Source organism: Lagopus muta, chromosome 9, assembly GCF_023343835.1.
Source record: "Lagopus muta isolate bLagMut1 chromosome 9, bLagMut1 primary, whole genome shotgun sequence".
NCBI classification, from domain to species: domain Eukaryota; kingdom Metazoa; phylum Chordata; class Aves; order Galliformes; family Phasianidae; genus Lagopus; species Lagopus muta.
Window position 1 is genome coordinate 653039 of NC_064441.1, and position 26239 is coordinate 679277.

Consider the following 26239-nt stretch of genomic DNA (forward strand, 5'->3'; position numbering starts at 1 on the left):
AGAGGCGAGCAGGCAGCGCCCGCCACTCAACGCGCCCGGCCGGGGCGTGCGGGGCTGCAGGGCAGCGCGGCGGGCGCACAGGAGGGGCACACGGTGGGGGGGGGGGGGCACAAGGCTCGCCGTGAGCGGCGTTCAGCCCTCAGGACGCGCACAGTGCGGCACGACGCTCCGGCACCGGGGAGCGACCGCCCACAGCCAGCGCCGCTCCAGGCCTGGGCGGATCTAACGGGGCTCGGGACACCGCAAGCCGCCCTGAGGAGCGCCGGTGCCCGAGGAGCCGCCCCCCGGCACGAGCAACGGGAGCACGCGGCCCCGCGCAGGGCCGATAGCGGCGGCGGGCTGGCGGGGCGGTAGCCGGGCAGCGCCGCCCACAAGGGGCGGGCGGGCAGGAGCCGCCATTCCCGCACTCGGAGCGGAGCGGCGGCGGGGCGGAGCCGTGCTCCGAAGCCGCCAATGACGGACGGCCGCGGGCGGAGGGCCGCTCAGCGGGGCGCTCTCCGCCCCTTCCCCTCCTCTCCGCGCAGGCCCCGCTGCCCGCCCCTCCCCGGGGCGCGGCGCTGCCCGGCGGGGCTCGCCCGGCGCGGCTCCGCGAGGCGCGGCCGCCCCTTCTCCGCCCCGGCGCCGGAGAGCGGCCGGCGGGAGCGGCCCTCCTTCCCTCCGCGAGGGCGGGCGGAGAGCGGCGGCGCCGCGCGGGAGGCGCTCCGGAGCCATGCGGGAGTACAAGGTGGTGGTGCTGGGCTCGGGCGGCGTGGGCAAGTCCGCCCTCACCGTGCAGTTCGTCACCGGCTCGTTCATCGAGAAGTACGACCCCACCATCGAGGACTTCTACCGCAAGGAGATCGAGGTGGACTCCTCGCCGTCCGTGCTGGAGATCCTGGACACGGCGGGCACCGAGCAGTTCGCCTCCATGCGGGACCTCTACATCAAGAACGGGCAGGGCTTCATCCTGGTGTACAGCCTGGTGAACCAGCAGAGCTTCCAGGACATAAAGCCCATGCGGGACCAGATCATCCGCGTCAAGCGGTACGAGCGGGTGCCCATGATCCTGGTGGGCAACAAGGTGGACCTGGAGGGCGAGCGGGAGGTGTCCTTCGGGGAGGGCAAGGCGCTGGCCGAGGAGTGGAGCTGCCCCTTCATGGAGACCTCGGCCAAGCACAAAGCCTCGGTGGACGAGCTGTTCGCCGAGATCGTCCGCCAGATGAACTACGCCGCGCAGCCCGGCGGGGACGAGCCCTGCTGCGCCGCCTGCGCCATCCTCTGAGCGCCCGCGGGGACGGACGCGGCCCCGCACCGCCCGGGCCGGGCACGGGGCGCCGCCTCCCGCCCGCCCCGCCGCGCTGCTCCGCTCCGGGCCGCGGCCGTAACGGGGTCGGCCGGGCGCCCCGACACGCTATGCAAGGTGGAGCGCGGCGCGGGGAGCGGCGCGTCCACCCGGACCGGGACCGGACGGAGCGCGGGGCGGCGCGACCGCCTGTGAAAGGATTCCCTATTTTGTTGACCTGCTGTATCCCGGGGGGTCCGCAGGAGATTGGCAGGGCGTTATTTTTTAATGGTTCTTTTTTTTGCGATCAGCTGTGAAAACGTTACAAGTCTGCACAATGTTTAGGTGTGCGTGCGTGTGTGATTTCGTTATTTTATCCCCCCCTCCGGTGGGTGAGAGGGGCGTTCCTTCCTTCCCGGGCTCTGTCTGGGTCGGCGCTGCCCGCAGTGCCCCGCTCCGAGCGGCACGGCCCCCCCGCACCCCGTGCCCGCAGTGCCTTCCCCGCACCCCGTGCCGGCCGGTGCCAACCTGTGGGCGCCGCAGAATCCCCTTCTCTGCCACTCGGAACCCACACGCAGTTCCCTCTCAGTAATCGTGCCGAACAGGCCAGGACAAAAGGGCCCATTGTTGGTGGGATTTATTTCTTGTTTCCACCCGAGCCTTTTAGCTGTAATTTCCACGTCTTGCAAGTTTGGCCTTCATTTACTTCAAATTTGTGAGAATTCAGCATTTTGGGACTTGGTGGGCTTTTTTTTCCGCCTCCTTCTTTGTGTTTTATGATGATTGTTGTGTGGGGTGAACCTCCAGCCAGCAGCGGAAGAAATCTCAACATTGCGACGTACCAAGAAAATTCTAACACCTGTCCTTTTGATTCCAGACTTGCAGTTAAGAGATGTCTATCCATTTTAAGAATTTTAATACAAATGCTGTTTTTTAGAAAACAACTTTGTGCGCTTCTGTGTACTACGTGGAACAAACGTTAATTGTTAAAGGTTAATTACATCGGCTGTTAATCCTGGTTCATAGCATAGTCACAGTAAGAAGGGTGTGAGGGGCTTCATTTAGCTGAGGATGGTGTTTAAACAAAACGGCCAAATGCCGAAGCCCAAGATGACTGAATTGCCAGTGGAACAGTAAGACAGAATTTCACTTGCGTTTGGGTCCCAGTGAAGGCAGCAGGCGCGGAGCGCTGCGCTCAGCGGGCAGCTGTAGGAAGCCCTGTGCTGTAACAGCAGTGTCTCAGAAGGTTAGCACCCTGTTCTTCGCTATGGGCGGCCTGGTTTGGTAGAGCAAGAGTCTGAAAGTCAGTTATTTGTGACATCTCCGCTTTTCATCTCTTTGCATTTTAATGCCTGGAAATTGTGGTTTCCTGATTTGAAGAGGGAGCGGGGTGGGAGGACGCTGTACCTTCAGTGAGCTGGGGCACCTGGGCTTTGCTGATCTCTTTTACCTTTCTCTCTTAGCTCCTCTTCAAAGACTAGCACACAAAAAGTGCAGCTTTCTCTCCCTGCCGAGAAAACTTGAAATTGTCTTACTGGATGAAAGCAGAAATTGAGCAGTGCTGCATGAAGGGTTTTTAGTTAGGCCGGCGCGATCTGGCTGCCTCGATGCCCAACATTGATCTGATCATTTCTTCTTTTAAGTAGGAAAGCTTTCTGCTTCAGCGCTGGCAGAAGTGGCTTTTGTTAAATTCACCCCAATGATTGACATTAAAATTACAATATTATGTTTTAGTTGAAGATCGGGTATTGATTTTAGCAGCATCCAATACCTACTAAAAAATTGGATGCCGAGTATTAGGGGCTTCTTTTAACAGGAATGATGCATTGGAAAGAAAGCTTGACTGCAGGCATATCTTGCACTGAAGTTTACAGAAGAAAATTTGCCATAAATTCACATCTCAGCTATTGCGATGGTCAACGTTTGCCTTAAATTCAGTGAGACTGTGTAGTGTTCAGCACCTAACCGGCCTCGTGCCAGATCGATGTATTGAAAGCAAGTCGTTCAGCTTGGTAAAAGCAGTTCTCTGCAGCAGACAGCAGATCTGTCATGTTTCGTAGTGCCTCCTGTTTTCCTGTTGCCCGTGTTGTGATTGAGGAATGATGTACAAATGGATGTTAGCAGCATACGGTGGGACGCAGAGTCCCGTGTTCCTTAGCCTGGCAGAGCAGCTGAAGGCAACTAAGGAAACTCTGGACCGTGCTGGCTTTTTTTGTAGCTCTACTCTTAATTCTTGCCAAAAAGGGGTGTTCGTCAAACGGCGAAGGATTAGAGAAACCATGGCGTGGGTCTGACGGAGTTCTGAATGTATTGAGGTGTTCAGTGTTCTCTATGCCTTGGTGAGGACAGCACAAAAGTAGAACTCAGTGTTTGATCTTCCAAATCCTCTGAAGTGTTCTGGTGCTTGTTAAACATAGGCCTTGTCTATCAAGTAGAAACAAAATCACACTGCTTTAACTTGACTGAATAATGAAAGCTATATTTGCTTCTACACTAGAAAAAAAATGTTGTATCAATATGAAGGTACTCTTTTATTCCTTTTCCCTGTGGGAATATGTTATACCAGTGTCAATACAAAGGTGGTATATAGTTCTTTTCACAGTGAGAATTGCAAAAATGTAATCGATTTGGAAGAAAAATTACATTCCCAGCCAGAATACTTCCTGACAGTGCAGAAATTGTATAAACAAGGCCTTGGTTTAAGGCTGGTCTTATGACCACATATTTTGCTGTACATAATGATGGTATTTTTAAAAATCCAAGCTTGTTCTATCGCCAGAAAGCATGCCTTTGAAATCCCAGTCTCTGTGATTGTAACCATGCCGTATTCCGGACTTCGTTGCAAATACAAGTGTGGTTCTTCCCAACCCCGTGCTCAGGCTCTGTTGATGTGTGCAGTTCTGAGGGCGGTGCTCAGTGCTCTGGCTGCGGGACTCCTGGAGGTTCTGCTGCTCTCAAAAGAATGTGTGGCAGGCTTTTGTCAAAGAGCATTTATTTTCAATAAAGGGCAGCTGGCTCTTTGTGACTTCTTCATCTGGATCCTCCTCGCGTGCAGGTGTTGCTGAGTTTCGCGTTTCCTCGAGGAGTGACAAAATGCAAGAGCTTCCATTTTCTCCAAGAGCTTTGTGTGAAAAGGAGCGGCGTCCTTGAATCCTCTGCCGTTCAGAGTAATGGCAGCTCCCCTGGACGGCCATGGGAAGCGTTTGGAGCAGCGTGCCATTAGGAGCCCTGTGACTCACATGAGTAGAGCAGGCAGCCTGGGAGCCTTCGTGGCAGAGCTTTGCTGTACCCTGGAGGAGTGCTGCCATCAGCGCCTGTCCGTGGGCTGAAGAGAGACTGCTTTGGAAGCAAGGATGTGTGTGCGCTGTGTCAAAGGTGGGATGGTCTTCAGTAATGGCCTTCACAGCCCAGAGCCTCGTCAGCAGCATTTATAGCTTCGTACAGAACGTCTACGTCAAAAAGGCTCTTCTGTCATATTGCTGTAACATCGTGGTCTGAAATCTCATTTTTTAGGAATTCAGCATCTGCCTGACTCCTAAAATCTTTTATTTGGAAGTGAGGAACTCTGACAAACATATGCACACATATGAGAGTGATGAAATAGCAATGGTTCAAACGGTTAAAGGTGCCTGAGTGAGCTGAGCCCAGACACCTGGGGTGCAGCACTGGGCCGCCTTGGTTTGGCTTTAACTACTCCTCACACTGTGCCAGTCTGTAATGGAGAAACTCTCTGTGTTTCCCAAGGAAGAGTGGTTGTGTGTGGTGTGTGCTTGTGTGTTTCTTCTGACATGGCTGGAGTCAAAACTCTCATCCTTAGCACCAGCAACCTCAGCCTCTGTGGTCTCCGTGCTGCACACTGTCACTACTGCACGGAGAAAACACGCAGTGAAACCTGAACTGCTCGAGAGATGCTGCCATTAAAATTTCTCTGTAGCAGTCTTATTTTTGGGGGGTATGAGTACTCTAACCAAAACATTGGGTGCTGATATAATATTGTTGATGCCAAGCGTGGTGATTCAAGTAGATGACATACTGTGCAAAAACCAAACACTATAGATAAATACTTAATCTGCAAAATCTAACGTGTCTTAGATCCTATCTAAAAGACTGTAAAATTAGAAGTGAATTAACTAGAACTTGTAAGCTGTTCAAGTAAGTCTTAAAAGATTGGAAGCAGCTGTTGTGCAGTAACTTTAATATCTCCACAGCATCTGGGTCTTTGGGAAGTTTGGGCTCAGACCAGGCTAAGTGGTCCGGAGTCCAAAGCTTTGTTTTGACAATCTGGGCAGAGGGAGGTTTTTAGAGAGTGTCAGACATGTAACTTCAGCTTTAGTGATTTAAGAAAACATTTTACTTCTACAGAATTCTTTGGTTTTGAGGGAACATTATAAAAAGTGCCTAATGAATAGATCTAAAGTCCAGGTAATGAATTTCAGATGTTTCTGCTGCAAGAAATCCCTTGGCAAACAGTCTGATCAGTGACGCTGATTTTGGTGGTGTATGGGAGCTGCTGAATCACGGCCTGAGCCTCTGATTGACCACCTGAGGTGAGCCGTGAGTCAGTCCTGGGAGCACAGGTGAAGGCAATTCTCCTGTGCTGGGCTGCGCCTCTCCTAGAGCCCATTTAAGAGCTGACTGCCACTGGGGAAGGGTCTCTCTTGGAGATTGCTCCTCCTGGAGTCTTCTCAGCGAGCCCAGGACGAGGGTAAGCTTTTCATCCATTCTTCTGTGGTGTGATAATCTGTTTATCCAAACTTTTCTGTTAATTTCTTAATTATAACATCTGTATATTCATTGTTTATACAGGTGGGTTGTTGCCTTTTTATGTTATGGCACTAGGATGCAATGGGATGCTTGAGGTTATTTGTGAGGATGGTCGTTAATCAGCTTTCAGGGAAAAACAACCCACCAAAGAAGTGTTTTCCCTTTGAGTTGGGAATTGAGAAAGGTGCAGGCCAGCATTTGTATCGGTATTCCTTTGCCAGTTTCTCTCTGGTATGTCAGTGTTATACTTTGTTTCTACCATGCTACTGTGAAACCAATTAAATAATTAGTGTGAATACCTACAGATTCATGTTATTTTGCTAGAGTTACAGGTAAGACCGTAAGCACTGAGCTGCAGGTGTATGCCTGCATTTGACCTGCTGTTATTAATAGGCAGGATTAGCAGATATGGGCACCAGTGTGGGTGTTTGGAAAGAAGTCTCAGTTTTGCCATTAAAAGTTCTGCACTGCAGGTGTTCCTGAGGCACACGGCTGTCGGTGAGCTGCGTGCCCACTTGTGTTCTGCAGAGTGAGGGCAGGCAGCAGGAGGTGCATGTCCAGGGGCAGGAGCACGGTGCATCCTTACTTGCAGCCAGCATTTCAGTTCCTCGCCTTCTTGCTGTCTCCAGGCAGCTTACAGCACCTGTGCCGTGAGGAGGGGTGAGGCCTGGCCTGCTGGCTGTCAGGTGCCCCCTCGCCCTGTGGAGTGCCATGCCCTGCTTCTGGCTCCCTGCTTCAGTGTGCAATTCCTGTATACTTGTAGCACTCCTGTTCTGCTTTCCACACCTCCATTTTTGCACTGCGTGTTTTGTCAAAGCATCACCTCTGGTCTGGGTGCGCTGATTTCTCCTGAGGTTTTCAGACTGGAGTTGCAGTACCAAATGAAATAAAGGAAGAAGATGGAGAGAGTGTAAGGATGCTGCAGAAATGTTTCTTGCAAGAGGATGTGACCTTTTTCCTATAAGACAGAGGCAAACATTGGAAGCCAATTTTTCAATGAATGTCTAGCAGAGATCTTAGTTTAATTAAGCCTTATGCTTAATTCAGAAGACACACTTAAGAGCACTTTGAGTTGGAGGCAGAGCACTTGGATGATTTCAGAGAATTATCTTTGCCACTTTCACCACCTGGTACACGTGCTCTGTATTTGCTTTTGTGTGTCCAGAGAGCTGGCATGCAAGAGAGGTCTTGCATAGGTATCCTGACAGTGCTTTTCATATGTGCATTCTATGGATGGATTCTGGGGGTGAAAGCAGAATCTTTCTGTTTTTTTTTTTTGTTTTTTTTTTTTTTGTGTATTGTTTTTAAGAAACTGATGTGACTTCTGTTAAATTCCTCAGCTGCGTTGTGTTTCTGCCCCTGCACGTCACGGCCGGCGTGCTGGAGAGGCCTATTTCTTTAGAAATCTGGAGGTGATCAGAAGTCGCACGTGTGCTTTTTTTCAGGCCCGTAACAAAAGTCAGTTTGAGGATTGTTGTATGTGTGTGTCCATGATGACCTGTGCGCTGAACAGTCTCCTCCTGTGCGTTCCTGTGAGGCAGGTGTACGTGACCAAGGGCTAGCAGTGTTGGGCCTGTAGAACACGGCCTGGGGAGGACAGGGATCTCAGGTTTGTGGTGTGAGACAGGAGCATGCCTGCAGGCACAGGGTGCTCTGGGAGAGAACTGCTTGAAATTTTCTGTTTCATGGGTAAAATAATAGCCTTCTGTTAGTGTCTGCCATGGGCACAGTGGCTCCTAACCTTCAGATTTATTTCTCTTTTTCCTCCCTGCCTCCTGGGCGAGTCTGTACTTCCCTGCTCTGGGCTGCATGCAGCCATACCCGCGCAGCTTGGGCTGACCTCTGATTTCATGTCTTGTAACCTATTGGGCACAAAACACACATTTGTAAAGGCTGAAATTCTGGATTAAATGTGCACGGTCTTTGGAAGGCCATCTGATGTCCCTGTGTGTTGTTACCGAGCAGTAGCAGCATCTGTTGCACTACACAAGTTCATGAAAGCATCCATTTTAAAGCGAGTAGATGTCAAATTGGTGATGTGCTAAACAGTTATTTTTCTAAATCATATGTTTTCCCAGCCCAAATCTCAAAGAGGTGCTGAGGGGCTGTTGGGCTGTTCTAAGAGCTGATATGTATGTCATGCAGTTCATAAGACCTTGTGAACATCTGCTGTGGATTTCATTGGTTCTGAGTGGATTCAAAACTGTGAAGAAAGTTTGTGCAGCTGGTTTTATGCACCAGGGGTGATGTGGCACCAGGTCTTCCTAGCTTCTGCACGCTATAGCTCACCAAAATCTCTGCTAACCTGGGTGGCACTTGGCGATGGTCGCAGTGTGACTCAGCTGGGAGCCGTGTGTATTTAAGTATTACATTTGTGATAGTTTTATTCCGTGGATGAACTGTGGTGATGCTACATACCTCAATTCGGTATTGGGAGTTTCCTGCCAAGTTTACTTGATGATTAACGGAGTTAAGATGAAAGCATGCTAATGAAGTACTTGAGTAATTAAGTTTCTAATACTTGAGATCTTGATTTCCAGTCTCTTTTGAATACTCACCTGCATTCCAGACTGGCTGTTCTTCTGTTGGGTTCCTTGTTTCAAATACTGTGTTTCCCTTAGTATGGGTTCTGATTTTTCTTTAGCTGTTGGATCTTTTGCGTTTTTCTTAAACCACAGGAAAAAACAGGGAGAAGATTTGCATTAGAATTACTGTACATCATGAGCTGCCTAGATTCCAGCAATACGTGCCCTACGTTTTATGCATTTTTGCCATGAAAACAAGGAGAATACTGTATATGTAAGGTATTTCCAAGGCTGGGACTTTCAGCAGAGAAACAGCTTGAAAAAATTGATTTACCAAAGAATCAGGTCAGTCTGGTGGAGTGAACTAGAATGCTCATAGGTGCTTTGGTATTCATTTACTTACAGAATTACTCTGCTAAAACCCTTGAGCAAAAGTCACAGATTTCTAAGCATAAATATTTATGTATGCATACGAAGTTGTATCTGGTATCCACAATTTGGGAAATGTCCAGATTTTTCTACTCTGGGCATAGAAAACCAGGAATAAGGTGCCTACAAGCACTGAATGTTAGAGTAGTAGCATAGAAATATAGGCATGTATTTATACAGCCAGTTAGGAGCAACAAAACAGAGTCCTCTTGTTCCTTTTCAGGCATTTTTGGCCTGGCACAAATTAATTTTCAGCATTCCTAAGCCAGAAAATCACAGCGGTTGTTCGGTGTGTGCAGCCTTGCACCAGCTGCAGGGGTGGCAACCAGTTAAACTAGTTGGAAGTGTCTGTGGTCAGTGCTGTCTGTGGATGAACCTTCTAGCTCGTGTCTCACTGCTGCATTGCTCGTGATAAGTAAATTGAAACCAAACCTGCCTTGACAGAAACACTAAGAGTTCGAGGATGGGCATTCTTGCATTCCCTGGAGACTTTGTGATTAATTGGAATTGCTCAATGTGCAACTGGTCATAGCTTGTTTCAGGTGTTGGTGAGATGCTGACTTCCTGTATCAGTCACTCAGGGGTTTTCAGCACTTATTTAACAGAAATTAATTGATGGGTAACCGGAGTTCACTTGGCAAGTGTGTTTGTGCATACTGATACAAAGACATAATTGTAATATTCCAGGATGTAAACAGACCAAAGTGACACGTTCAGTGCCCTGGCTGTCTACAGCGGATACAGTGGAACTTCTAATGTAACTTCAGTGATGTGTTGGTGGACACTGTTAGGAATCCTAAGTAATTCTGCAGGGTTTTGAAGCCCAGTTTGTTCTAAATTGTGTGGTCAGTTTGAGAAAGAGCATGTAAAAAACAAACAAACAAAAAAAAAGCCCACTGAAATATACTTTAAAAATAACATTGTTCTCTAATCATAGAATGGCCTAGGTTGAAAAGGACCACAATGATCCGTCTAGTTTCAACCCCCTGCTATGTGCAGGGTTGCCAATCACCAGACTGGGCCGCCCAGAGCATCCAGCCTGGCCTTGGATGTCTCCAGGGATGGGGCATCCACAACCTGAGCAGTAACCCTTTAAAAGAGTTCTGGGTTCTTACTGCACATGAAGTCCCTCTGACAGTAAATGAGCTAGACGTTTTGACCACACAGCTTTCAGAAGATGTCGCAGATCCCCAGCAGAGCAGTGGTGCAGGGGCACAGGCTGCCCGCGGTGCTGGGCTCCTCGCACCTGGGTGTGCTCAGGAGGGCAGGGATGGGCGCTGAGGGAGGTGGGCACAGGGTGCTGGGCTGGGGATCTTATGGGTCTTTTCCAATTGTAAGTATTCTGTGATTCTTTGATCTGACTGAGGCTCTTCGTCCCTGAGAGCGGCGCTCACCTGCTCAGTGAGGGCACTGGCAGCGCCTTCAGCCACACCATGGGGAGTGGGGAGGACGCGGCTGTGCCTCCTGCCTGCGCTGCCCCCACTCAAATGAGTCTGTTTCTTTTTTGTCTCGCTGCTCCTGAATATCTGCTTCAAAGAGGATTTCTTTATTGCTCTCCTTTACTCTTGGGAAGGAAGAAGGGAGTGAAAAGAGCCTCGTGTGGGGCGCAGGGAGCTCATAGTAAGCATTACTATGAGCATTAAATGCATTATTGAGGAGGCTTAATTGAATGCCTTCCCCTGTGACTTTAGCTGGATTTTCAGATGTCTGAAATGCAGCTTTCTATAAACCTTTGTGGGTTTTTCTCAAATTGAAGTCATACTGGGGTAGTATAAATTGTGAAATGCCAACTTAAAATGGCAAAAGGTTGATAGAAAGTAAATTTGATGCATTTGTTTCTTTCCATTCTATTGGGATTTATAGTAATTGTTCAGTGAGGTTTGTTCATGCCTGTTGTTCACGTTCATTAGGCAACCTTTTATCCTTGCAGTGTTATCTAATCCAATGTGCTGTGCAGAGGTGCTGTGTGCTGGCAGGCTGGGGGCTGAGCTGTGCACAGGGTGAGGCCTCTCCTCCATCCTGGTTGTTTGTTGCAAAACTTCGAGACATCAGTTCTGAATAGGATACCGACTACCAAATCCTGCTTCTTTTTACTATGTTTAATGGCATTTTTCTTGTGGGAAAAATAATGGAAGAACCCTTTACCCTGTATGGCCCAAAGCATGTTGAGGTAGGCTTACAAGCACAAAGGTTTATTTTCAGAGTCCACAGCTGATGGTACATATATATATATGCATATATGCAGTAAAAATTGCTTTTGTCAAAAACTTATTTGAAAAAGAGAAAAAAGAGGCAGAGATAAGAGGGAAAGCTTGCACTAGCAGTCAGAAGTGCTTGGGTCTTTGCAGATAGGGGTCCTGCTGGAGGTGCGCTCTCCAGAGCAAACAGCAGCCTCCCACTGTGCTCTTTTTGTGTTCTCTGTATGTGTTTCCAGGACTTGCTCAGACTCTGCAGGTTGCTCCTGTCCCTGGTGTTTGCAGTGCTGCTCAGGGCGTGCCTGGGCCAGGTGCAGGCATTGCATGCTGGCTGTGCATTGAGCTTCATGCACAGTTGTTGCTCAGCACCGTGCATTATCTACATAAAGGATAACGATCCTGCCAGGTGAGTTCTGTGTGGTAGTTCATCGGACTGAAATCTGCAGCGGTTCTGAACTGATGCATAAACTAATCCTTGTCCCAGCAGTGCGGTCCATGACGCCTGCTGCAACTGCAGCAGCCGGCAGCCAAGAGAGCAGCAACGCCTGATGGCTCCAAAGCCCCGAGGCTGCTGTGCTGTGACTGCTGGGCTGTGCCCCCAGCACACTGCGCCGCAGCTGCTCTGTGCTCTAGCCAAAGAGCAAAGTTAAGCAAAGCTGTTGCTTTTTTTTCCTTTAAAGGCCGATGCCAGGAGCAACATAAACCCCTGAACTATGTCAGCATTGGAGGGAGAACAAAGGTGCCCTCAACTTTCCTTTTCCTCCTACCCTTTTGCCTTTTCTGCATTCAGAAAAAGATGAACTCTGAGTGTTGGAGTCCATGGGTCACTGCAGAGGCGTATGTTCCACGTGTATAGAAACATATATTCTGTAATAAAAAGCCTTGCTGTTCTGCACCTCGGGAAGTAAGACTTCTGTGCTGCTTTGGCGTAAGTACTGTGCTGTGCTGCAGAACCTTCGGGAAGAGAATCGTTTGTTCCTTAGATTGCCTCCCTCACCCTGGGCTCTTTGGAGAAAGCTGGAGATGTTTGTGTCTGAAATCCAGGGGCTGCTTGTGAACAGTGCTGTGTGAGGGTGTGCAAGTGGGGTTCATTTGTAAATGTTATGCTTTTCATTTGCTTGAAATTGGGTCAATTTCCAATCAATCCTTTTGAAGGATAAAGCATGCTTGCTTCAAAAGGGCTTTTGTGATGACCCCTTACGCTGCTCATTGAATCAACAGAAAGAGTTGATCCCGTGGTGTGCTGAAAAAAGGAGTGCTTTCCCATGTTTGGGAGGGTTGTAGCAGGTAGCAAGGCCAATCTCAGCAGCGGCTGCTGCTTTCTGTCAAGGAAAAACGTTAATTTTTAAGTTTAATAATTACCCTCAAGGAAGAGGAAAGAGTTATTTACTACTCTTGAGAAAGGTTCAGCCAGAAAAGTGGTGACTGCAGGGCTCTGGACAGAGCATGATAATTTCTTTCAATTACCACTGCAGAATAGGGGATGTGTATCTCCGTGTTTCACCATCCTGTGGAAATTTTAGCATGAGCAGCGGCGTTTGGATGCAGTGTGCTCAGTTTGATCTCCACAGGCTGTGGCTGGAAGGCAACACGCCGGCCCCTTGTTCGGCAGCCTTGGCCTCGGCCTGCCCAGAGCAGTGTGTGGGGCTGAGGGCAGCCCTGCAGAGGTCCGTCCTGCTGCACAGCCCTGCCAGGCCGCACGTGAGGAGCAGGCCCAGCTTGCTGCTGGCAGAAGTAGAGCGGTGGTTACTTCTGCAGCTGTGGTGCCTCCTCCTTCCTCTCTTCCATGTGACGGATACCCATCCCTGCAAGCAGGCAGCACGGCGGGTGAGGAGCAGTGGGCTGCCATGGTGCAGGGCGGCACCGCTGGTGACGTACAACCGATGAGCGCCTGTTTGCCTGGAAATACCTCAACTTGTGGGGGCTGGGCCGTCTTGAATCCCGAGGGCTGTGTGTGGGCTGGCAGCTGCTGGTGGTCGGCAGAGCCTCTGTGGGCTGAGGCGGGGGGGGGGGGGGGGGGGGGTTGGAGGTGACCTGGTTACCTGGTGCCTTTCCTGCCTGCTTGGAAGAAGGGCTGCAGAGCAGTGTGGCCCTTCAGCCTGGTCATGGCTGCATGGCATGAAACCCCACACAGAAGCCCAGCGGCTGGAGCTCAGCAGGGATCTGATGATGGCTCCTCTTCCAAAGTGGTGCAGGTAGGTGAACGTGTGTGGGAAGGAATTCCATTGCGTGAGGCCTTCAGGGCTGGGTGACTTTGCAGGAGGTGCCCTGGAGCAGCAGTGGTGCTCTGACTCCGTGCTTGGATTTTGTTTCTCTGTGGGAGTGTATCTCCAGAAGGGGTTTCTCGTGGCACCTCCCGGATCTGTGTTTGCATCAGGTCCTCAAAGGATGTGCCTTGATACCACAGTGCTCCTTGTTCAGCTTTTTAAACTGACAGTGGCAGGAGCTGCTGCCAGTCAGTAGTTCTGTATGGCAACTATAAAGAGGAGCGCAGCCATGCTCTGAGCAAGTCCAGTGAGACTGTGATGCAGGAAGTGTGGAGCCAGCATCTCCTTCCTCTCCCCCATGCCCTCAGCTTGCCTGGTACTTCACAAAACCTAGTGGATGGGATGGGAGCTGTGCAGCCTGAGGTGACTGCACGGAGTCGGGAGAGAGGAGAGCAGGCTTTGGTTCCTGCTCTGAGCTGTGGCTGTGAGTTCTGGCCGAGCACCTGGATGCTGCATGCAGGCAGGCTGTGCAGAGCACGGTGTGCACGTGGCACCGCTGCTTTCAGAGGTCTGCAGCTGCTTAATTCACGCTTGGAAACCAGGGCAATTTACTTTGTAAGAGAAAATTGTTGTGTGTGTTATACTCTTTTTCTCAGCCATACTAATTTCCTAATATGTGTTAGGACTTAGCATTTATGTTCTCCATAACAGGATAAAGCAAAAATGGCTGGCATTTCAAAGCCTATTAGTGTGGAAATCTGGGAATAAACATCCACTTTGAACTAGTTCCCCTTAGCCTTGCATCACTGTCTACTCTGGGCACTGCTGGAACTGACAGATTCTGGGTCGGGCTCCTGGAATGCGCTGCATGAGGTGCCTGAGTGCCTCCTGTCAGTGAGTCCCCTTCCAAGGCGGTGCTGGCAGGAGGGCATGGGGAAAGTGCTCCAGAGAAGGGTGGGTGAGGCTTCCTCAGCTGAGAAGTGCCAGCCAGGCATTTACTTGGCTCTGCTTACCAAGGCCTGCCTTCCTGCCAGTGCTCACTTTAACATTTACCCTTCTCTTTTGGCAATGTCCAAAATAAATGGAGCCAGTTAGTGCTCTGCAAAAAGGATGTGGCAGTCGGGATTCAAGATTTTTTCAGCATCGTACAGGTCTGGGAGGAACTGACGTTTCTATAAAGGTGAGGCTTCGTGCCACTATTCACAGGGATGGTGAACGTGCAGTCAGATGCCTTCTACGTAGATTACACAATTAGATAATTACAAAGTACAGTAATTTCGTTAATTTCTAGCATTTCTTGCTTGCACTATTATTATATGAGTGCAGCTGATACTTGCTGTTGGATGTCAGCTATTACGCACGTAGATGTTTCAGTAGCAATCATGCTACTTTTAAGGGAAAATGTCTTTGCTTCAACTTTTTTTCAGTTCTTTTCAATGGGTGTTCATTCACAGGAGTGTGTATGAATTGATTTTTCTGATTCTTTTAAAAAATTTTTGTATTTAATTTATATTTTGTGGAAAGCATACAAGAATTGCTAATTATGCCTTCCATGGCTGCTGCTGACAGATGTGGCTTCCAGCCATGCTGGTGCACCCTGCCCCATCAGCCTTGCTTGGTGTGGGGGGAGCAGGGCAGGGCAGTTTGCAATGGAAAAGGACATGTGGCATCAGAAATGGTGCCGTCTGAAATGTGAGAATGGGTGCTTTTCACTTAGCTTCCTCGTAGTGTAGTGGAAAATGCTGTGTGCTCAGGAAGTATCCGGACAGTATTGCTGTATTTCATGCCATGTAAGCAGGAATAGTGTGTGTGTTGCTCCACTGGTATTCCGACGTATTAGAAAAAACACATAAGATGTATTCATCTGAAAGCATCGTTTACTCTGCCAAATGTGTTTATTCCAAAGTGCTTTCCTGTGAGTCTGATGGCAGTGCAGGCGCTCTGCACAGAGCAGCACTGTTACCCGCTGTTCCCTGCTGGATCCGGGCTGCGGCGCCCACCTGCCACGGGGCAGCCCTGCTCTCTGCCCACAACAGGGCTGCGTTCGTGGGCCACAGCTGTTTTCTCTGCTGGTACCAAACTGGCTATTTCAGCAGGAAAACGAGGCGTGGAGTCCTTTCTATCCACTTGTAAAAACACTTCTATGGGTTCCAGGGTAGATCATAAAAGCTTTCTGTACAGCATTTGGATGCTTTGAGTGCTATGAATAAAATGCCCATCCTGAGGTCTTACATTGATTTTTGATGGAACTGTTAATCTGCTGACTGCCTGGTGAGGAGCCAGCGGAGGGACTCGCCGTGTGGATGATTTGAGCTCTGAAAGAAGTTCCTATTTATGGCGTATTGTTAGTGTTTATGCTGATCATATATATTTGACCGTAACTTACTTTTGTTGAACATATTTGTTCTGGGATTAATGCCAGGACAAAAACTGAAGGAAATGAATAAACCAGCATAAACCAGCCCTTTCTGCTCCACTCCAACTGTTCTCTTTATTTTTAGGGCGTTTATTTAATTAAAGAGATTGGCAGAATCTCAGACCCATGTTCTTTGTGAAGTTAAAGAAAGCACAAGCTTCAGTACAGGAATTTCAGCATGTCTCCAGGGCACCTTTCATTGGCTTCAGATTCCTTAACACCATTTTCTGTCCTGTGTTTCCTTCTCTTAACAGTGATAATAATCTCTCATCTCAGCAGAATTTTGAAGTCCTTTTAAAACTTCCCTATCATATGTTGTAGTACAAGGTCCTCCTTTGCCACTTACTTACTGCTCTGAAAAATTCTCCTAGGAAATGTGAAAAATGCTCCCAGTGCAGCATGGCAAGGGGCAGCACCGTCTCTTCTGGCTCTGTGGAGCTTTGTTTTGTGTTGTGGTAGACGGTGAATATTTTCCAGGCACCATCTTCAAGAAAAGCACAAAGCAGGAATCCGAGTTCCCGTCGCATTTCCTACTTCCAAGCTTCCTCCAAAATCCCAGTGACAGCCCTGCTGTTTCTGCAAGGGCTTCCCCTGAGCTGCCCAGCGCTCAGTGCTTCCCATAGGCACGTCAGGTCCCCCAGCTGTGCCCAGCGGCTGTGCTGTAACGCTGACCTTGAGCTCTCTGTGGAGTTTCCAGGTGTAGCTAAATCGGAATTTCAGATATTTACAGGTCTCTTCTATTGTGTTTCTGTGTATAGGTGTTGAGAAATGAGGCTTTGCAGTGTAATTCTGTAGGGGTAGTTAGTATGGCTTTGTACAGTTATTTATCCTTTCCCACGTTATGGCTAGCTGCACGTCCCATGGTTCTGCAGCACTCTGCTGGGCTGCTTGCTGCTCCTGCTGCCCGCCGCTCTGAGCTGTTTCCAAAATGAATGGCTCCTTTTGCACGCGGCTGGGCAGGCAATTTATGTGCTGATCACCATAGAAACCTGCAGATCCATCGCTTGGTCAAACTGTTCCATATTGTATCAGCGAGCTGGCATCGGGAAATGCAAATGAGGGAGGTGAGAGGGGGCTGGCGAGCGTGGAGATTCTCTCCTTTATCACAGTGGCGCTAAGAGCATTCCAAGCCACCTCTGCCCTTTCCAGCCCTAGGCTCTCCCCTCAGCAGTGTTCTTCCATGGGGTGGCTGTGCTGGCTGGGCCCTGTGGCTGCCCGATGCCTCAGTGGGGCTGTGTCCCTCCAGCACTGCCGTCCCTGGGTGTGGGGCCTGCCAGGCACCCGGCTCTCATGGCCAAAAGCAGTGCTCAGCTCCTTGCAGGGCAGAGGGGCGGCTGAGCGGGGTGGGGGCCCATCGCTGGTGGGTCAGTGCAGGTCCCAAGGAGTCTGGCTGCCCTCTGGCCCCGCAGCCCTTGCTGTGGGCACCTGTTTGCCGTCATCTTGCCTGTCGCCATCTCACTGCTGCGTTTGGAGAATTTTCCCCTAATTAGAAAGGTGGTGCTTGGAGCTGGCTGTAAGGGAGCGAAACGAGATGTAGGAAGGAAATGAGTTTTCACCGGAGAAGGGTGATTGCTGTGTGAGTGGGGCAGTGTGCCAGGTGAGAGGATGTGTGGGTGAAGGCCTCCAGTTCTGACACAGCACAGCCTGGGGGCTTTGTAACCTGCTGCTCAGGGCTTCTGGCAGCCAGTGGTGCCACTGTTGGTTCCCACGCAGTGTCCCAGCTGTGCAGTGCCTTGGCCCCTCGTTGGCACGGCAGCTCCATTCAAAGCCAAAACCCGGTGCAGCACACAGGTGGGCAATGCTGGGGTCAGTGGGCCGGGCGTGGGGCAGCAGCAGGCTGTGGTGCCACAGGTTCTTCTGACTTCTCTTTCAAAGTGGCGGTCGGACGGCGCCTGTCCCTGCAGAGCTGGTGGCAGCCTGTGGCGTGTGGGGCGAGCAGGGCGCGGGGGAAGCGGTGGGAAGCATTCTGTTCCATATCTTCAAAACCCAGCTTCATTTGGGAAGCGCTAAAAACATATATTTTTTGCTTTAAGATGTCTAATTTTCAGTTTAAGAACTGGTCTAAATTGGATCTGAATGTGCTAGAACAAAACTCAAAATATTTCTGCTGTTTTTTTCTAATGGAGTTTCTTTATTTGCTGAACAGCTTTAGATTGGAACTGATTCTGCTTCAATGTAGCTTGAATTTTTGATGTTATTTCTTGATTTAGGTACCAGTAATGAAGCAGAAAGCTTCATCCAACGGAACATTGCGATTGTTTTAGGATGTCTGAATCTTTTCCCATGAACTCAGCAACAGCAAAGGTGGTAACTGTTCCCATGGTTTCCATGCTGGGCCATTGTATTTTCCCTCCTTGTTCACTAACTGACAGCCCAGCATCCTAGTTTGATGGCACCCATCAGATGCTGTCGCTGGGTCCTCAGGTCTTCCTTCCACTGTGGGATTCATTTCCTCAGGAATAGTTCGCCCTTTGTGCATTTGATTTTTAGAAATGTATTTGCACAGCGTCTGAATGCTTGACGTGATAATCAGTTTTTTCCACTATAAAATACAAACTAAAATCAAAATCACACTTATTGCACCTTATCAAAGCCTTGCTTTTTGTTGCTTTTGAGGTGTTAAAATCAGCTTACGTTATTATGTTTGCTAATCAGCCAGGATTTGACTTTGGAAGTGACTCAAGAGGTCGTGTGATGAAGGAAGCCTTCTCAGCAGCCATGGCAGCCCGCAGAGGTTTCGTCTGCACGAGGCAGCAGTGTGATTTATTGTTTCTGCTGGCGCTGTCTTCCTTGGATAGAAAAAAGGAAGGGGTTTGATTTTTTTTTTTTTAGAAGGCATGCTGCATGGATGAATAAGGTTTGCATAATGTGAATGTTTATAGGTTCTTTGTTCAGATTGCACCCATATAATATATACTATGTTTCTGGTGACTTGGCAGCCATCTAGGAGCTCTGCATAATAAATCAGAAATCGCTGCTCCATATGCATAACTAGATAGATGCACATTCTGTCTAGTTTGCGTGCCATGCAGCACAAACTTAATTCATATGCATCCCCTATCACGCAGTGCTAGGTGATCCAGAATATGGCAGCCAATAAATTAATAACACCATTGTAGTATTTTTGCCTCGCTGGGTTTTACGTTGGAGTATTAATCGGAAGTGCAGCTTTTCTGAAGGTTCTCCTTGCTGCTTGTTTCTTTTTGGTTGCTTAACGCATTTTGTGCAGAACAGCCTCAAATGAAAGGTGGGAGGCCGTATCTGGAGCGCCCTGCTGCATTGTGTCTGCAGGCACACGAGGCCTTGGGGCTGGGCCTGGCTCAGCACACAGATGGGTTTCTGCTGTGACAGTGCTGAAGTTGGCTCGAGGTTTTGCTTCTCAAGTTTAGACCAGAGAGCTGTGCCTCTGTCACAGCATCAGTGCAGTTTGCATATGGGGGACATGAGGCAAAGCTAGCAGTTCCTGGCAATGCTTTTTTTCCTCTTTGTTTGCAGAGGGGTGCGTGGCCACTGCTATTTGTTCCAAAACAGAGCACTCCCATTAATGAGTTTCACGTGTCTTCCAAACTTTGAGTGATCAAAATATTACAAGATACATATTTTTGTCATTACCAGCCCTCTCCTCGTTTCTCTATTCGATTTGAAGCCTAAACTTGTAGATCTGTGTGTAGGAATCTCAGTCCTACTGTAATTGAAGAGACAGCTGCTGATGTCTCTCGATATGCGACCGTTTGCGATGTTTTTAATCAGGCTGGCAGTTTACGAAGGCTAAATCATTTAAACCAGTGCTATTTCCTTTAAGAATACATGAGACAGAGCAGAAATACAAACTGCATGTGCCAAAATAGCTTTTGATTTTAATGCAGTATCTGTCGTCAGGGATCCTGTTTCATGATCCCGGAGTCCTGCAGCGTGTGTTTGGGCCACTGCATCGGTTTTGTTCTCAGAAAAACCAGAAACCAGAGGTGACACCGGGACACGGACAGGCATCCTGTGAGGCCCCAGCACCTCCTCCTCGGCTGGCCCCGTGCAGGAAGGCGCACTCCTCTGCCCCTCTCCACTCTGGAAGGGCGCTGCGCTTCCCTGCAATGCTGGCTCCGCGTGCTGGGTCCTGGCATCTCTGGTCAGATCATCTGCTTCAATACTTCCTCCTTCTCCTGGGATGGATGTCCATGTCCCATGGATGTAGGTTGTAAACTTTGACCCCTGCCCATCTCCCTCCTTCCGAAGCTTTTTTCCATGGCGTTGTTTTTCTTTCCTTAAAAATTCAGGTGTGACTGTCTGTAGCCTTCTCAGCACGGCTTTCTGGGGGATCTTGGCTCTGTGGCACTGCATCGGTTTCTTGAAGGCTGTCAAACGTCTGCAAGTGGCAACTTGGAGATGTGCTTTCTGCATTAGGTAGTGGATCAGCCTGGAGAAAGCTGTTAGAGGAAAAAGATGTGGCTTCCCAGCCTGCCTGTAAATACTGACAGCAGCAGAGAACGTGGCCAAGAAACACACACCCTCACAGCCTGTTTTCTCCTGCCTGTGACGCTCCTGCTGAGCTACAGAATTTCAAATCAGTCTTTATAGACCTGCATCGGCTCATCGGGGATTTGAGTAAAAATAGATCTGTAACAATACCAGTGTACAGCAGTGAGAAGAGATAAGGAGAGGGGGTGACAGCCCTGTCGGGTGGCAGCGCCCGCAGAGCAGCGCCCTGTGCTGCACTGGGTGTGGGCTCAGCTGCTGGCACAGGGAGGCAGCTCGACTTGGGCATGGTGTGCCACAGCTCTGTGCTGCGGGGGGAGACGTGGCAGCAAGCACAGTGCTGGGCTGATGGGGGGAGTGGAGCTGTGTTGGGTGCATGGGCACTCGGCCACGACAGCAGTTCTGTGCTGTCTGGGCTCTGTACAAGCCTGGGCACAGCAGTCTGAAAGTCCATTTTCCTAACTAACCTTATCTGAAATTGAAGAGAGCTACTGGCAAGGCGATTTCTGAGTGTGAGCAGGAGGTGGGGCGGGCAATTCCTGCTCCGGGCAGTGGGGCTGTGCAGAGACCTTGGAGAAGAAGAGCAGGTGGGTGGGTTCTGCTGGACCCGCTGCCATCCCAGCTCCTCTCCCCTGATTTCACCATCTCCTCGGATCTGGTCGTGTAATTCTGCCCCAGCCACTACTTGGGTTCTGCCTGGCATTGCTGTGAGATCACTGTGGCTTCTATTACTCTCAGTCCAGCCCTAAAGGTAATTGCTAGATATTTTCCTGGTGTTTGTGTTCTTTATCTAGTTATGATGTGCAAGAGAATATTCAGTGGTCAGTTTTCACTTTATAGCTTCAAAATCGGCACTACAAAATTTGACTCTTGTGTTTTCCTCCAGATGCCTTCTTGAATGCCTCTACTACTTTTCACCTGTATTAAGAGATCTCTTGGTTTAAATACATTATTTAAAAAATAACCAGCATCCACTCCTGGAAGCATGATTTGGCTGGGGGAGACCAGAACAAAGGCTTTGAATCCAAAAGCTTGTCCAAGCATCTCCTCTAGTTCCAGCTTCTCCTGCCTTATTTTGTCACAGGCAGCCCAATCCTGATGGCTACCCTATCCAGACCATTCTTTGGTGAGTGTAACTTTTTTATTTTCTTCCTGCTGACCAGCTGCTCAATAGAAGGTGAAGATGGGACAGCAGTTCTGCTGCCAGCATCTGTTGACAGGTATGTGGTAGGGTAGAGCTAAGGGCTCCAGGCAGCCTGTTTGCTGCTGCCGTGCTGCACTGCTGCAGGGTAAGTTTGGTTTTCTGCTGCAGCTCCTCCTGTAGGGCATCCTGTGCTCTGGCCAGGATAGACCTGGATGGTTCCAAGTAGTTAGCTCAGCTCTCTATTAATTTTTTGTATCCTCTCTTTTGGGCCTGATCTCAGGAGCACCAGTTACTCTCAGCCCCCATTAATCGCTTCTGTTTGATAGCTCGAAGTTTATCGGCTTTTCAGCAGGTTTACTTAACTAACAGTGCTGATCAGAACAGAATGTAAAGCTACAGATGTGTACTCAAGCATTTTCAGATCTCAATTAATTTCTGAGGCTTAACGGGGTCAGCCAGGCCAAGTCATTTTCACCAGGATGAGCGACAGTTGCTGAGGAAATAGAGAAGGGCTCATTAGAGCAGCAAATTCAGAATTATGCATAAAGAGGCAATAACTGGTCCCACTGAATTCCTCCAGCACTTTGACACCAAATAGCTCTCGCTGTTGAATGTTGGAAGGGAACGTTGTTTTGATCAAATATCCACACGCCAGGACCGGGCAATTGTTGTCCAGGCCCCGCTGCCACCTAACGCAGAAGTGCTCCCAAAAACTGCAGCAGAGCACACATTTCTCTGGCAGGCTTCCCCAGGGCTGGGCAGGAGAGCACAGGTTTGTATTTTCCTCGTCATCCTGAGCGAAGGGTCAGGAAGGCTGTTATTGAAACAAAGGATTTATGGTTATGTTCCTGACTCTTAGAATTCGTCGGCAGCGCTGGACGGCTCCAGGACGAAAGCTGTGATGCACCATTCCGGCCTCATCGCATGAGGAATGGAATCTGCCTATTTGCTTCCCCTTCTGATCTTTTGGGGCTTTGGTTAAGCGCTGTGATATATTCATGTAGAAGTGAAATAGAGATTTCAGTTCAAGCTGAGGTTTGTTTTGGAGAAGTTCCTGTGCAAAAACGTGTGGTACATGTAAATAGAACTGGGCAGCACGGCTGCAGCTATGCTTGCTGACCTACGAGCTGTTCTCTGTTCAGAGAGAGCTGCAGTTACTGTGATGTGTGCTGGAAGTCGTCACAATTTTTGAATCATTTGGCACTCACCTATATTGCAACAAATCTGCAGCGCAAAAAATTCTTGCTGTTGAGAGTTTTTCCTTTCTGTTCTGAGAAAGAAACCTTTATCTACTACAGAACAGAACCCAAGGGAGGGGGTGTTGTGGGTGCTCTGTCCTGGTGCTCTGGGCTGGGTGGGCACTGGGCAGCCTGCAGTGGGGAAGCTGGGGTCATTAGACACACTTCTTCACTTTTATTCCTTGGAAAGAGTTTTCAAAGAATAAGGATCAGGACTTATCACCTTTTGCATTTAAAAACAAAAGCAGGAGCAATGTGTTAAACAGCAGAATACAGTGTTTAGTATCTCCTATTATTTTATAAACTGCTTTACCAAAGCTGGCAAGGAGAGAAAGAGAAGAGACGGATGGTTTGGTGTTGTGTGTGAAGGTGTGCAGTGGCTGTTGGTGCCCAGCCTGGTGGCTCGGGGGCACAGGGCTGGCATGGCAATGGCAGGCTGCTGCTGCTGCCCAGTTCTGGTTTCGGCCCACAGCCCATAATTGCCAGGCAATGCAAGCAGTGAGCACAGAAAGGCGATAATGAACGGCGTGGTTTGGAGACTCATTTAGGTTGCAGCTCTGACAGCACTGAGCCCCTCGATGCCAGCTGCTCGCTTCTCAGCCCCTCGGCTCTGCGCCTTGTGGTAACACGGCTCTGCAAGGGACTTCTCCTCACTCGGAGCTGGGAGCCGGCTCTCTGACCCGTTCTGTGTAGGCAGACATCTGTAAACCAAAGGGGAAGGTAAAGCCGAATCCCAAAAGAAGCCTCACTTGCTGCATTGTTCTGTAGCTGCTGAGCAGCTCCAAACTGCTGTGCAGTGTGGGCAGCCTGCAGCCCTCGCAGGGCGCCCATCCCAGCTCTGAATGTCGGTGTATGGAGGCCGTGGGCTGGGTGCTGGTGTGCAGATCTGCCTGCCAGCCCTGTGGCAGCGCCGGCAGCTTACAGGAGCCATCGCAATCTGGCCCTTTTCATGAGGCCCAATTCTTGTCCTCCTTTGCTGCTCACCGTTTGTGTCCCACAGCCCAGCAGGTGAGTGCCCCGCTCCTGGAGCAGCCCCTGCTGCGGGGTGGGGGGGAGCAGATCTGCCTTGGGGATAAGGAATCTGTGCTTCCGAAAAATAGCAAATGCATTCTGATGCATCTAATTCAAATGTTCTAACAATTTCACCCCCCACCCCCCCTTTTTAGCACTGGTTTGCTTAGCTTGTAGCACTTCTAATTTTTCATAATTTTCTACAAATTGGAATAGGAAGCATACCATCTGTCACCTCCTTTACATTAGACTTGTGCTGCATTTTGGCTGAAAACTCCCTCCAAGCTCCATGTGTCAGCTTCTATCACAGCTGGAGGTGTGCCTATAGGGTACCCAATGCCTAGAGCCATTGGTGAGGTCTTTTCTGTCACTTTGACTGTAGTTTGTTGGTTCTGAGAATTAATAAACAGATAAAAATTATTCACTGTGATGTCATTGGCTGAAACAAGAAGGGCGGGAACTGTCGATTAAAAGGCAAAGCGGAGAAACGCTTGGGGTTGAAGCACCAACAGCCGGGATGCAGTTACTTTATAGCACAGATCCTTGCCTGACCCACTTGTTTGTGGCAGGAGAAGCAATGGGCGATGCATCTTTGTAACTCTTAAACTCGCTCGAAAGCAAATGAACTCCATATGCAAGTCCTATCATTTCTTTTAGGCAGCTCTTTTGTTCTCCCAGCGCTGTTAAAATCCGTCTTCCTAAAAGCTCACAGTAACACAGACTGTCTGAAACGCTGCTGCTTTTTCATTTGGGGAGAAAGCTGCTAATTAGTCTGAATGTGCTTGTCCCAGCTATAAATATGTGCTTGCTGATACACACTGTCAATGGAAAGTCATTTAGGTGACATAAATTGGTTTCATGTCATTGCACATCATGCAATGTGGCACCTGAAGTGCTAGGATGCCAGCTGCTCTCTGGAGATAGAAAGGACATGAGTGTTCCTCTTTTTTTCCTCTTTTTTTTTCTTTACTGTAGAAAAGCAGGTAGAATGGCTTGACAATTCAATATGATTTTCCTCTTTGTTCCAGCATTGCAGGGCAGCATTGCTAGATTTTCTTTTTTGTTTTTGTTGAAGGGAGTATTGGAAGCCAAATGACTGCTTGCTAATTAGAGACCCCGTTTGGCGGCGTGCTTTGTTTTATTAGGCTGTTTGGAGAATGTAATTAGCCATCAAACCAGGATAAGGCTGCCTGTCTCAAACCGCACTGAATCGGAAATGTGATTTGGTGGTTGTTCAGTTTTTGGTTTAATACGTGGTTGTCTGCATTTAACAGTTCGAATATCTGCAGGAATTCCCCTTTTTAAAACCTCTGATCTTCTTGCACTTGCACTGAGCGTTCCATGGGAAATGGTGGTGACAAAGCAGCGGGGCTGTGCTCCCAGGCAGGGCAGAGGGGCTGCTTTCAGGAGGTGGAGGGGTTCCGGAGCTCTCCTCTGAGTTCATGGAAGCAGAACTGGGGAAAGCTGTGTCCTTTGGCAAATTCTGTCTTCTATTTCCAGCCATATTAATTCAGAATCTCGTAAACTAGGCGGTATTGAAGAAGTACTGGAAGAAGTGACAGCGTGCAGTGATTGTGTTTATGGATCTTATCAAACCAAGGCAGAGAGTCCTGTGTTTGCAGTGCAATTCTAGACACACAAGTGAAACAGCAGATGCAATAAATGCTGTTTTCTATTGCATTTCATGGCCCAATTCTCCTTTAGCTGTAGCTATAGTGGAGGGCAACAAACCAGGGCTGGGGAGGAATGTTGATTTCTCCTTTTTTTCCCTGCACCTTCTGCTTCTCAGACAAATCGCCGCCGTTGTTTGTAGCTGCAGACACCAGGAAAGCACAGGGCGACCTGGGTTGGATTTAATGCAGCGCTTTGCCCTGAGCAGCGCACTGCCCATTTCAGCTGTTGGTGAAGCAGCTCAGAGCAGCACCTTGGCTGTGCCCACTTTGCCTTTGGAAGCTGCGGGCAGCCCGGCAGCAGCAAGGGAGAGAGATGGCACAGGTTTGGGTTGTTGTGGCCTTTGTTTGGAGATAATGGCTGCTGTTCCATAATCAGTATGCTTTCTGGCAGTGCATATTTTTGTTATGTTAAAACAGATGCGTCTGCCAGTGGAAATAAAAGGAATGCACCCAAACTACACTGCTGCAATGCTAAGGACCCAGCAGCACGATTGTCACTGGCTGCAGCGGGGTTTGGCCCCAGCTCCACACCAGTGAATCTTCTGGAAGGAAACATAGCAGAAATATTGATTTATGAGGGTTATGTAAAGAACAGTTCACTGGAAGATATCTTCCTGGCATTAAACACAACGCAGGATGTTAGGTAAGCCACGGGTTCTTTGCTACTTTTACTACAAAAGTTGTATTCTGCATACAGTAGTACAACATGCCTGGTAGTTGCACGTTGTGTCTGTGCAGAGGTGAGGCACCCTGCCAGCTGCTGGGAGGGCCGAGGCCCATTGGTGGGGAAGAGCAGCTGCTCCATGTGCTGATGGGTCAGACAGCGTGTTTTATACAGCTCCTCTTCAGTCTGTTTCCTGAACAGAAGGTAACTTTCCTGGAAAGCCTTACTGCAGCACAGCGTCT

At 49.2% G+C, this 26239-nt stretch overlaps 1 protein-coding gene across 6 annotated transcripts; it reads left to right on the forward strand.

Moving 5' to 3' along the window:
- Positions 1 to 580: 580 nt before the first annotated feature.
- On the forward strand, positions 581 to 25905 carry RAP2B (RAP2B, member of RAS oncogene family). 6 transcript variants are annotated; one of them, XM_048955142.1, is made up of 3 exons: positions 581 to 5966; positions 19677 to 19982; positions 20069 to 20975. In XM_048955142.1, the coding sequence occupies exon 1, from the start codon at positions 710 to 712 to the stop codon at positions 1259 to 1261; it is 552 nt and encodes a 183-aa protein (XP_048811099.1). In that variant the 5' UTR covers positions 581 to 709; the 3' UTR covers positions 1262 to 5966; positions 19677 to 19982; positions 20069 to 20975. The 6 variants fall into 6 exon arrangements, with proteins under 6 accessions (XP_048811099.1, XP_048811101.1, XP_048811100.1 ...); XM_048955144.1 differs by lacking the exons at positions 19677 to 19982; positions 20069 to 20975 and adding an exon at positions 25751 to 25905; XM_048955143.1 differs by lacking the exon at positions 20069 to 20975 and having other exon boundaries at positions 19664 to 19680.
- The last annotated feature ends 334 nt before the right edge of the window (positions 25906 to 26239 follow it).